This window comes from Sphaerodactylus townsendi, linkage group LG16 (genome assembly GCF_021028975.2).
Source record: "Sphaerodactylus townsendi isolate TG3544 linkage group LG16, MPM_Stown_v2.3, whole genome shotgun sequence".
NCBI classification, from domain to species: Eukaryota; Metazoa; Chordata; class Lepidosauria; order Squamata; family Sphaerodactylidae; genus Sphaerodactylus; species Sphaerodactylus townsendi.
Genome location: NC_059440.1, coordinates 11,030,031 through 11,043,065, shown reverse-complemented (window position 1 = coordinate 11,043,065; position 13,035 = coordinate 11,030,031). Strand labels below are relative to the sequence as shown.

The window sequence follows — 13,035 nt, the reverse complement described above, 5'->3', positions numbered from 1 at the left end:
TCAACTTGGCCACTGCTCACCCCCAGATCCACATCATTTACGAACAAATTAAATAGCAAGGCTTCCCTCCAATGTGAGATCTGTCCATTTTTTCCTGCTCCCTGTTTCCTGCCACTGAATCATGTTTTAATCCTTAATCCCCAATCCTTTCACCACCACCCCTCCCGCTTGCTAAATTGACTCAACAGTCTTTGGTAACTACCTTGCCAAAAAGCCTTCTGGAAGCCCAAGTGTATTATGTCTACTGGACCACTGTTATCTACATACTTGTTGGCTTTCTCCAAGAACTCCAGAAGTATAGTGGCAGGACTTCCCTGTACAAAAACCAGGCTCATTTTCCCTCAGCAAGTCTTGCCCTTCTATGTGCTTAATTAGTCAGTCCTCAATAATAGTTTCTACTAATCTATCTGGGGCAGATGTTAGGTTGGCCTGTAATTTCTTGGTCCCCCTATGGACACTTTCCTACAAATCAGTGTAACATTTGCTACTCTCCAGTCCAACAAAGGTTAACTTTAGTGATGAGTTATGGATACTGGTTAGTAGATCAACAATTTCACACGAGTTCCTTAAGAGTAACTGGATGTATGACCATCTAGACCAGGAGATGTACTGGTTTTAAATTCACCCAATAGTCTTAGAACCTTCTCTCTTGCTATCTCAGTTTCAATAAGTTCTTCAGACCTTTTCCTAAACAATGGATCTGCCATGGATACAACCTCCACATTTTCCACAGTGAAAACAGATGAAAAGGACTCATTCAGCTTCTCTGCAATCTCCCTATCTTCCTTTAGCAATCGTTTTGCTCCCCGGCTTCCCGGTAGCCGAACTGCCTCCCTTGGCTAGATTTCTGCTCTTGCTGTACTTAAAAAAATTATTATTGTTTGCCTTATTTTAAGCAATCTGCTCCTCAAATTCTCTTCTTGCTTGCCAAGTGGTGAACTTGCATGTGTGTTGCCAGAATCTGTGCTCCTTTCAGTTCGCGTCATTCGGGCAAACCTTCCACTTCTTAAAAGAAGCCTTTTTGCCTTGTACGGCTTCCTTGACTTGGGCCACTAACACCACAGGCATTCTTTTAGACTTGTTGTACTCTCATAGAAAGGTAAAAATCTTAGTGGTGTGATGGAAGTGCGTGTTTCCGCAGTAAAAAATATGACTAAGACCATAGTCCCAGGACTATGAGCAGGCAAGTGGGCCTGTTTTGGTGTTTGGGTTGGGTGGAGGGGGGGGGGTGGATTTGGCTTGATGTTGGGGCCAGGGGGAGGCTGTTGCCAGGCCTGGCAGGAGAGTGGCGGCTTGCCACTGCTTGTCCCGCCAAGCTTGACTTGGTGCCACTGTCTGGCCGGCCCAATGTTTTGGCTGGGAAGACACTGGGCACTAGGGAGCAATAGAAGCATTCTACAAGGAAAGAGGTCCAGGAAGTGGTGCTGGATGAATTCCAAAATCTCCTGACATCTTTTGGTGAGAATATAGTAGCTTTCCTAACCTGACGCACATGTTCCATCTGGACCTCAACTAGTTTTGAACAGCTTCAAAGTACCCTGAAAGGATATGTCTTCCTTGATTCTCCTTTCAGCTTCATTCTGACCAGCCTCCTCATTTTATGTACAACTCCCTCCTCTGAAATCAAGTGCTTTGGACTTCGGGGACAACTTGAACAGAATACTGCTGTTCCTCATCAGTGTAACATCATCTGCATCTTGCACCGGATGTCAAGTCCTATTCGGAACTAAGTCCTAGATCACAAACTTGCTGGTCAGCTACAGGGGGCAGGGGTGCAGAGCTACCAGGGGGCTGGGGGGCGTGTTGCACCGGGTGCACGCCTGGGGAGCTGGAAAATCACTCACCTCGCTGCAGCTTTTCCTCTCTTACTATTTGCCTTATGGAAACGGTGCGAAAGGCTGGAGAAGCGGCCTGTTCCCTTCAGGCTGAAAACGGCCTGGTGAGAACTACACTTCCCTGGAGACCTTGCAAGCCCCAAGGTCTCATGGGAAGTGTAGTTCCCACCAGGCTGTTTTCAGCCTGAAGGGAACAGGCTGCTTCTCCAGCCTGCACTGTTTCACTAAGATAAGTGTCGGGGGGGAGGGGCAGGAGGGCAGGGCACTGCAGAGGAAGGGGCGGGGTGGAAAACACAGAGTGCGCACTGGGCGCAGTATGGCCCAGGTACGCTCTGAGCTACATGATCAACTGCTCCAATGAATGGCCATTTATGATGGCTAGGAATCTCTTTTCAACAGCAGGACTGCAGCACACACATTTACACAGTCAATAGGAGGATAGCTAAAATCACCCAAGTATTGCCATGTTTTCAGCTTTAGTCACATCCGTTATTTAATTCACCCTCTCCAGACTAGACTGAAGGGTTTTACCTGGGGGACAACAGAACATCCCTGATGGTAAGAAACCCACTGGGTCTGGTACCCCCATCCATGGCAATTCTGTAGGGGAGTTTATTTCCTTAATGTTTCCTATGCTTGACTCTATCCCCTCTTTGATATAAAAAGTAACCTCTTTCCCAGCATATCCCTCTCTGTTTTGTCAATAGAGCTTATGTAACTAGGGACAGATGACCATATCCCACTGATGGATAATATATTAATAATACTGTGTACAGTTCTGGGCACCGCTATTCAAGGTGGTTATTGACAAGCTGGAATGGGTCCAGATGAGGGCAACCAAACTGGTAAAAGGTCTGGAATCCATGCCCTATGAAGAGAGACTTAGGGAGCTGGGGATGTTCAGTTTGGTGAAGAGAAGGTTAAGAGGTGACACGATAGTCAGGTTTAGATATTTGAAGGGATGTCATGTTGGTGAGGGAGCAAGCTTGTTCTCTGCTGCTCCAGAGACTAGGACCAGGACGAATGGGTTCCAGGTGAAGGAAAAGAGATTCCACCTAAACATCAGGAAAATCTTCCTGACAGTAAGAGCTATTTGACAGTGGAATGCATTACCTCGGAGTGTGGCGGAGTCTCCTTCTTTGGAGGTCTTTAAAGAGAGGCTAGATGGCCATCTGTCAGGAGGAGTGCTTTGATTGTGTGTTCCTGCATTGCAGGGAGTTGGATGGCTCTTGAGGTCTCTTCCAACTTTGCCATTTTCCTCATTCTACCATGTTTCTGAAACTTCCAGCTCCCCCATCCCGGCTTGCAGACATCTAGCACTGGCATATGGACATCTATGACACATTTCCCCCTCTCTCCAATGATCCTTGCCTCGCTCTGTCCTTTCAGACTCCGCCCATGGCCTTCCTTTGTCAGTTCACTCCCAAAATGACTGTGGGGAGGGCGTGTCCATGTGGGGGTCAAGAAAGCTGATACCGAGAACTTTTCCTCTCTCCCGTTATACTAAAAATTGGCAGCCCCCAACAAAGATGATGGGCAATAGATTCCAGACAGACAAAAGGAACTACTTTTCTTGACTCAATGAGTAATTGAATTGTTGATTTCACTGCCAGTGGAAGCAGAGATGGCCACAGTCATGGGATGGGTTTACAAGGGGGTTAGGCAGATTCCTGAAGGAGAGGTCCCTCAGTGGCTACTAGTCATGATGACTAAAGGGAACTTCCACATACAGAAGCTGCAAACCTTTGAATGCCAGTGGGAGACAGCAGCAGGGGAAGGCCTGAGGCTTGGCGCTCTATTTGATGGCTCTCCGGAGCAATTGGCTGATTCAGCAGGAGCATTTCTTCTGTTCTTTAGTACAAACAACGCCCAGCAGCAAAGAGATCCTGCAGCCAACAAAGCCAACACTGGCCAAGCATAGGATCATCATAGACCCAGCAAAGAATGAACACAAGCAGAAAGAGGCACTGAATTGCAGGAGATAGTAAGAAGAAGTAGAGTGAGGAAGAGTTCTGGATTTATACCCCACCTTTCTCTCCTGTAAGGAGGCTCAAGGTGGCTGACAAGCTCCTTCCCCTTCCTCTCCCCACAACAGACACCTTGGGAGGTAGGTGGGGCTGAGAGAGCTCAGAGGGAACTGTGACTAGCGCAAGGTCACCCGGCAGGAATGTAGGAGTGCGGAAACACATCCGGTTCATCAGATAAGCCTCTGCCACTCAAGTGGAGGAGTGGGGAATCAAGGTTAGAATCCTTTCAGTTCTCCAGATTAGAATCGGTTCTCCGGATTAAAATCCACCTGCTTTTAACCACTACACCACTCTGGCTTCCAATAGGCAATGAAAAGATGGGACAATAATGGACAACACCTCAGGAGTCAGCTCATGGATCAGGACCTTCCAGTGGATCAGAAGACTTATTAGCCTTCCCTTTATTACTGCTGCTTTCTGGAAGAACTCATTGCTAGCATGCACGGGAGGGCACCATACCTGTCACCTATCTTTGCTTTCATATGAAGAAGAGCACCAGGGTGGCAAGGCAGAGTTGTCTAATGATGGAAAGGCCTCCCATTCTGACCTTGCTCCTGGTGCTCAGGTTGTGCTGCCTTCTATGGCTGCCTTTGCCTAGTTGACAAGGGTCCTGGGCTTTGAACCCAGCAAGGTCATCCCTCCGGCTCCCCCTGATCCTGTCACATGACTCGCTCTCATATCCTCACAGCCTAGTGCCGTGGTGGCAAACCTTTGGCACTCCAGATGTTATGAACTACAATTCCCATCAGCCTCTTCCAGCATGGCCAATTGGCCATGCTGGCAGGGGCTGATGGGAATTGTAGTCCATAACATCTGGAGTGCCAAAGGTTCGCCACCACTGGCCTAGTGGGTCCCCACTCGGGAAAAGTTTAAGTCCACTGTGCATCCCGCGCTGAAAAAGACCGGTATTACCTGCCGCTCTCCTCGCTTCTATGGGCAGGGACCCAGAGAATACAGCTTGAGTTGAAGGCAGCCAGAAGTACCATGGAGGGCCCTGCAGGAGACTTGATCTTTCCCATGCTCAACTACAAAAATTAATGGGGGGGGGGGGTTGAGAAGAGGAAAGGGGACATTTTGATTTGTAACTGAGAACTGTCCACGAATTGTGCTGATTTCCATGTCTCCACCTATCATGCCTGAGCTTGGTGCTCAGGCACAAAGCTGAGAAACAGAAGGTGCCAAGCCTTAGAGAGGCCCGCCGCTCTGCCAGACAACCAGGAACAACCCGGGGTGGGGGTCTGGGTGCCTCTCCAGCATTGGTCTACATCCCCCAGCCTTCAAAGAGAAAGTAGCAACATCCTCAGCTTGTGCGCGCATCCACAGAGGTCGGGGAGAAACCAAAGGCAACGGTTTCTCCGCTGTGCCTCCCGGCTCTGGAATGCTCTCCCCTTAAAAGGTTCCCCTGGTGCCTGATCTGTGGACACTCAAGTGCATTTTGAGTCTTTATTCCACTTTTTATTCAGCCATTTTAGTATCTTTTATGGTCGACTGGCCTGCGCTTGGCTGCCTTGTGCATTTTTAGCATGTTTTCATCCTGAAGGATTTGGCTGCTGGGCTTCCTTTGCCGAGCCAATTAGCCTTCTCTGCTTTGACCTGTTTTTAATTTGATGTTGGGAGAGTTGCCGTGAGCGGCTTCCTGAAAAGGTGGCATGCACAGTGCAGGCGTCGCCTCCCCTCGCCCAGAACAGATCCCAAGGCCTTGCCCAAGAGACGCAACGGAGGGAGGAGCCACGAGCAAGAGGATGTCCTCTTAGAATCTGGAGTCAGAAACTCCAAGTAGCCGCAGAGGCCATGCGCAAAATGACAGAGCGGAGGCTCTGATGCTCCCACTGAGGCTGCAGAAATCAGAGAATCCCGATGGCTGCTTTCACACGCCAGGCTGAGTTCCCAGCCCCAAGTCTCTAAAAGGGCCAGTCAAGCCAATTTGCAGGGGACAAAATAAACCACTGAGGGTGGGCCGAGGATGCCTCCTAGCCAAATCGCAAGGCACAGCTCTATCCCTTCTGCCGAGTCTAGCTGTGCTGCTGTTTCGACCGCTCCCTGCGTGGAAAAAATGCAGCCAGCATAGTGAACTGGGGTGCAGCAGCCCTTCAGTGAAACATCTGCAATCTGCCTGAACTGTGCCCCAGTGAAGCTGTTCAGCAGCCAAACAAACTCCCTGCTGCATTTAGACCTGGCGCAGAGGAGAAACCCCTCGGTATCAAACTCGCGGCCCTCCAGATGTTATGGACTATGGTTCCCATCATCCCCTGCTAGCATCATGCTGGCAGGGGATGGTGGGAACTGTAGTCCATAACATCTGGAGGGCCATGAGTTTGACACCTGTGCCTCAGAGCATCACACGTAGGATGAAGAGCCGAAAAATGCCCTGGGAGTTCTTGCTTCAGTTCTAATTGCACCTCATCACTGGCTTCTCTTGTTGCTATCTGAGCAGCCTCGCTAGCACTTGCCGGGCCTTTCCCAGGGCTCAAAAATGTTGCATGCCCTGTATCACAGCTATTTAGGCCTGGGAGTTGGACCGGCCTGTAGGACTGTCAAATTTAATCAGAAAAGTGATCAACTTATAATATAGAAGAGGATGAATTCTAACTGGAGGGGCCAAAGTAAAAGGCCACTTTAGTCTTTGGAACAAAACACAAAACAGGAGGTCTTTCCTTCTGACATTAATCACATTCATATCCTGGCCGTCTTCCAAGAAGCTCAGGGCTACATACCTGGTTTCTCTTTCCTCCAACAACCCTGTGAAAGCAGCCGGGGCAAGCATGATTGGACCAAGGTTACCCGGTGAGCTTTGTGGCTGAGTGAGTGGATCTGAACTCAACTAAAGGGAAAAACCCAGGATCGCTACATGATGGTTACCAAGTTAACATGTAACATTCGTATGCTCATACATGTGTATTTAATAAAATGCAACCTCTAAACATCCAAAGTACATAATCATAATACTACACAAAAATGTCCCCAAAACGCTGTGGAAATCCAGACCATGTACTGGACAACCTTAAAAAGCAGGCCAGGATCAACGGAACATTATGCCCAACAGCTAAGGAACGTATCTCCTTAAGGAAGCTACTTGAAGAAAATCTTGGAATGATGGCAATCCTATGTAAGCGACCGGAATAAGAACGTAAGAAAGAGCCTGCTGGATCAGACCAGAGTCCACCTAGTCCAGCACTCTGCTACTCGCAGTGGCCCACCAGATGCCTTTGGGAGCTCACATGCAGGAGGTGAAAGCAAGGGCCTTCTGCTGCTGCTGCTGCTCCCGAGCACCTGGACTGCTAAGGCATTTGCAATCTCAGATCAAGCAGGATCAATATTGGTAGCCATACATCGACTTCTCCATAAATCTGTCCAAGCCCCTTTTAAAGCTATCCAGGTTAGTGGCCATCACCACCTCCTGTGGCAGCATATTCCAAACACCGATCACCTGTTGCGTGAAGAAATGTTTCCTTTTATTAGTCTTAATTCTTTCCCCCAGCATTTTCAATGAATGCCCCCTGGTTCTAGTATTGTGAGAAAGAGAGAAAAATTGCTCTCTGTCAACATTTTCTACCCCATGCATAATTTTATAGACTTCAATCATCTCCCCCCTCAGACGTCTCCTCTCCAAACTAAAGAGTCCCAAATTCTGCAAGGTAGCACATATGTATTGCTGATGAAGTGGAATTACTGACATCATGCGGAATAGTATTTTATCTGGACACCTGTCCCTGTTTGAAATCTGATTTAGAATTCGTACTTTGGACTATGTAACGGGAATTTCTGTACTGATATGGATATGTTTATCCTACCTTTTGAATACTAACGGATTGTCCTGTACACGGTCTGGATTTCCACAGAGTTTTTGGGACATTTTTATGCAGTATTATGATTATGCACTTTGGATGTCTAGAGGGGGCACTTTATTAAATACACGTGTATAAGCATATGAATGTTACAGGATAACTTGGGAGGCTTCCTCTTTCGTTGAGTCCTTACACCTCACTATACCTGTTCTTTGTTTTTTCCTTGAGGGGGGGTTTGAACTAGGGTTGCCCCAAAGGTTGGTGACACCAGATTTAGGATATTTCCATGCTGCCGCGTCAGCTTACAATTAATGATGTTTGTCGGCTTCCACTGGTGTACCAGCCTGGAAATGGCCCCTGGTCCTGCAGCGTAAGCCTGTTTGTCCTATGGGGCAATTTGAGAGGCCAGAGGGATTTCAAGTTTTCTCGCTTTGTGCCCCGTCCCATCTCCAATTGCCTCCGCACCCCCCCCCCCAAAAAAAAATCTGGATCGCTCTGTTAGGCAATCACGACTTGAAAATAGAATGCAACAATCTAGGGGGGAAAAATAAAGCGCCAGCACGGAACAGTCAAAAACATAAAACCTTTAAAAACCTTGTGTCAGAAAAAGCCAACACACAAAAAAGCGAGTTGTATCAGAAAGTCCTAAGGTGAACCATACAAATAGGGATCCTCCCCCCTTCCATGGGAGATCCCCCCCACTTAAAGATTTGCTACCAAAAATGCTCATGCTGTGAACACACTCCAAAGAAATGCTTTCAAAGGCCCACGGCAGCACTGGGAATCACTATCTGGTAACATCACGTGGTGATGTACATTCCATACCGTCAGCTCCTGGTGACAACTGCTGTGTTCCGGATCGGCTATTCAGGAGCCCAGGAAAAGTTCAGATTTATTTAAATATGATCAGTCAACCACTCAGTCAAAGGTTGGTTGTTTAATCAACTCAACGATCCGCTGGCAGTTATTTTGAGAGAAGCTAGCGGCCCTCAAACCAGCTTCCAACAAGAAAGGGGCGGCCGCTGCAAAAAACCCATTTTCTTCCCATGACTAGGCAGCGGGGCTCAATCTGTTCCAGACTTGCCCAAAGACATTGGACTGTCATCTCTCAGGCTGCTGGTGGGCCAATGGAACTTGAGAATGGGGACTGAGGGCGACTTCCCCACAAGGCTGTTTCTGCTCCTGGGAGTCTGAGGTTTAGTCAGCACTCACAGGAACCTAATTTTAAAACGCCACCAAACCGAGACACACAGCAGAACCTGGAGCTATTTTTACTCCTAGCCAACAGAACTTGGACTGCTCGAAGCACTTGTACGTGAGCAGTGTGGTCAAGCCCGCTTTGTGAAGATGTCTGTGGGTTCTTGGGTCCCTGTTTGAAGAGGCTGCAAATGCAAGACCGCGTGGGCCCGGCATGCTAGGCTCTGCACAAGAGCCACTGGGAAAGGGCCTCACCATTCCGGTCAGGCAGGCTTCATCAGATGCTGCAAGGCCTCAGCTGTTGCATGGCTAAAAAGGGGCAGAGGTGTGGGACGCTGGCCCCCCACCACCACCGCACACAAGTATGAAGGGGCTCTCCTGTCCATAGCGCTCTGAGCTTGCCCCTCGCTTTCTGCAAGCCGAGCTCACGAAAGGCGGGGGGGGGGGGGGAGAAAAGGGGGTGACAGGCGGGGGCTCCTGTTGTGTGACAGAAATCTCTAACCAACTTATTGCGGGTTACAGTTATTCAGAAGCAAAAACAATCGGAAGAAATCAACTGTAACAATAACTGGCTAAAACACACATACCTTTAATTACACGCTGACCCCAATAATCACCGTGACTAAGGACCCAAATGGGAAATGACAGAAAGCCACAGAGACAACCGGGGGAAGGTTCCCAGCTTTTGTTCTGCCTTACAGACAGATGTGTGTTTTAGAAGGAGTGCTTCCCTCACAGAGGGGTAATACACTGTTACACCCCCATGATGGCCATCGTCTAGGCCAGGGGTCTGCAACCTGCGGCTCTCCAGATGTTCATGGACTACAATTACACTTGGACTACAATTGTTCATGGACTACAATTACAATTGTTCATGGACTACAATTACAATTGGCCATGCTGGCAGGGGCTGATGGGATTTGTAGCCCATGAACATCTGGAGAGCCGCAGGTTGCAGACCCCTGGTCTAGGCCTCAAAGTGTCTTACCCTCCAATCTATCGATACTGGAGCTCACCTAGGTGGAGCCCAGAACCTGTTTCCATGGAGCCGGTCACCAGATCCCACCATCTCTCCCAAGAAGGAGTGCCAACCTAGAGGTGGTAACTGGAGATCTCCTGGGATTGCAACTCATCTCCAGACAACCTAGAGATCGGGTTGCCAGCTCTGGGTTCAGAAATACTTGGACATTTTGTGGGTGGAGCCAGGGGAGGAGCCTCAGCAGGGTTAATGCTGTACACTCCACTTTCCAAAGTAGTCATTTCCTCCAGGGGAATTTGATCTTGATTGTTGTAACAGTAACAGATCTCCAGATGCTGCCTGGAGGTTGGCAAGCCTGCCTGGAGAAAATGGCTGCTTCAGAGGAAGAAAAAGAAGAAGAGTTGGATTTATATCCCCCTCTTCTCTCCTGCAAGGAGATTCAAAGGGGCTGACAATCTCCTTTTCCTTACCCCCATTCCACAACAAACACCCTGTGAGGTAGGTGGGGCTGAGAGAGCTCCGAAGAACTGTGACTAGCCCAAGGTCACCCTGCTAGTGTGTGTGGGAGTGCACAAGCTAATCTAGTTCACCAGATAAGCCTCCACAGCTCAGGCGGCAGAGATGGGAATCAAACCCGGTTCTCTAGATCAGAGTGCACCTGCTCTTAACCACTACACCACGCTGGCTCTCAAGAGGTGGGCTCTATGGCATTATGAGCCACTGAAGCCCTCCCATCCCCAAACCTTATCCTATGATGGATGAGCATAGGACATCCACCTAACCCTAACCTATTCACCCTTCCCCCCAAATCTCTAGGTATTTCCCAACCTGGACCTGACAACCCTATATCCCCAGTCTCAGACACAGAGTCGCCTTGGCACATATGACATCTAACAACCTTTCAACTGAGACCTTGTGCATGCAAAACGCATGCTCTGCTGCTGAGATAGTCTGTCCTAGTAGCTCAGATCTGGAACATGTGAAGGTGAGAATACCTCTGAAAGTGAGCAACATCACACTCCAAAGTAATTACATTCAGCTCCTGAGGGTTCACCTGTAAGTGAACCCCAGAGGGCAAGGGTCAACGCATGCCAGAGTTTAAGGGCAACTTAAGCTACATGGTTCTATCACAACCGAATACTGCCTTGACGAGCAGGCTGAGAAATGGCCCTTGGCTGCTGGGGTGAGAAGGCAGAGAACTGGTCCATATAACTAAGAATGATTTCTGCATATGAGGGGAGGAATCTATAAGCGATCCTGTCGGTGGCCTTCGAGCATCCTCCAGTGATTCATTGGAAGTATAATCCAATCATGCAGTAAAATGGAACAGTATGTCTGCGATGGGTTTGATTCCAGGAATTATAAAACAAATTATTAAAAAGAGAAAGAGAGGAGCAAGAGAGAGAAAGCCCCGCGGAATACAGCTTGGAGCAAATTGGGCACAGGTGGGCGGGGGAAGGGCATTCTCTTCCCCCTTCCAAGATGCCCTGCCACAAGGCACGGATTCAATTAACTCCCTTGCAAACCAGAATTCGATTTCCCCCCAAATTACAGAATATATATTATAGACATAAAACATTCCCAGTGTGCTTGCAAGTCAGGATAAAGAGACCCACCAACCTCCCTCCTAGACAGATCTTTGAATGGCTACCATGCAGTCCGATGTGGCCACCCGGAGGTGGGTTCCACGCCCCCCCCCCCCCAGCTGGCGTGGAGAGGGGGAAAAAAGAGTCCACGCATGCTTCCCCTATAAGCAGATTCCCAAGGAATGAATCTCTTGGTTCTGAGAGACCATGGAACTTGTGGGGACAGGGAGGCGCGTAGCCCTTCCCAACAGAACTGCAGGGCTTGGGCACCAAGGAACAAACTGTGGGAAAATACACAAGACTCATCAACTCACAAGAATGCTGGGGGCACACATGGAAGAAGGCAGCAGAGCAAGAGACCCACAAATCTGGCATGTAAGGAACAAGCCACAGGGACCGCTCTGGGGCAGAAGCCACCCAGGAATTGACAGAGCTGCCCGGGATTCTAATGGACTTCTTCTGTGAGGCTTGTGCAGGGAAACTGCCTGGTGGACCAGCTCCATATTGAATTTGCTAATTAAAAACGGAGGGTGGGAGAAAGGGTGCCAATTTGGATCAACCGCCTCAGAAACAGCGCAAATGCTGCTGGGGGCGGGAAGGACACCACAGCCTTCCTCAACTCAACCGCACTGCCTGGGAGTCACACAGCTCCTTCCCAGGCACAAAAGAAAAGCGACGGAGCTGTGCAAGAGACAGACAGAGGGGCTTCTGCTACACCCTGCTTTGCCTTTTGCTTTTGGACATCAATATGATTTGGGAATCTTGCCGGGATCTGCCACCACCTGCCCTGTATTCAGAGGGCTTCCTGGGTATGAGCAGCCTAATAGCACAGCCTAGCCCAGTGGTGGCGAACCTTTTGCACTCCAGATGTTATGGACTACAATTCCCATCAGCCCCTGCCAGCATGGCCAATTGGCAGGGGCTGATGGGAATTGTAGTCCATAACATCTGGAGTGCAAAAGGTTCGCCACTGCGGGCCTAGCCTGACCTCATCAGAGCTTGGAAGCTCAGCAGGGTCGGTTAATACTTGGACAGGAGATGACCAAGAAAGGCTGGCGTTGATATGTAGAAACAGGCAATGGCAAACCACCTCAGCTCTTGCAATGACATGGCCCTGAGATTGACGTGAGCCAGCTGTGACTTGATGGCAAAATCCATGAGTGAAAGAGTGCCCCAAGATCTGAATGTGGTGGCTGACCCAACCAGGGACCCAAGCATACTTGTCCTTCCATCCTTCTCCTAAGTCAGGGGTCTGCAACCTGCAGCTCTCCAGATGTTCATGGACTACAAATCCCATCAGCCCCTGCCAGAATTGGCCATGCTGGCAGGGGCTGATGGGATTTGTAGTCCATGAACATCTGGAGAGCTGCAGGTTGCAGACCCCTGTCCTAAGTCCACAAAAGCACAGCAGTCCCGACCCTCCCCACCCGGCCCGGAAAATACCTTTGGGCTGAGCGTTGTACACAGCAAACATGTTGATCGCCATGAGCTGCAACATGTTGGTGCTTCCGATGGGCGGGGGGCTGTACTCCAGCAGCGCCTGGAACTCACTTAGAACCTCCGCAGCCATCGCGGGGAATGTCTCCATTCTGCGGGTGCCAAGAGAAGAACAGCATGAACATCTAA

At 49.3% G+C, this 13,035-nt stretch overlaps 1 protein-coding gene across 4 annotated transcripts in view; it reads right to left on the bottom strand.

Annotated features, from left to right (window-relative positions):
• The window catches only part of SMG6 (SMG6 nonsense mediated mRNA decay factor), a 111,110-nt gene that overhangs the window by 73,366 nt on the left and 24,709 nt on the right, over window positions 1–13,035 (bottom strand). For all 4 annotated transcript variants that reach the window (XM_048518879.1, XM_048518880.1, XM_048518881.1 and 1 more), the window contains exon 10: window positions 12,853–12,998. In XM_048518879.1, coding sequence (XP_048374836.1) covers window positions 12,853–12,998 — 146 coding nt within the window. The remainder of the gene's footprint in view (window positions 1–12,852; window positions 12,999–13,035) is intronic.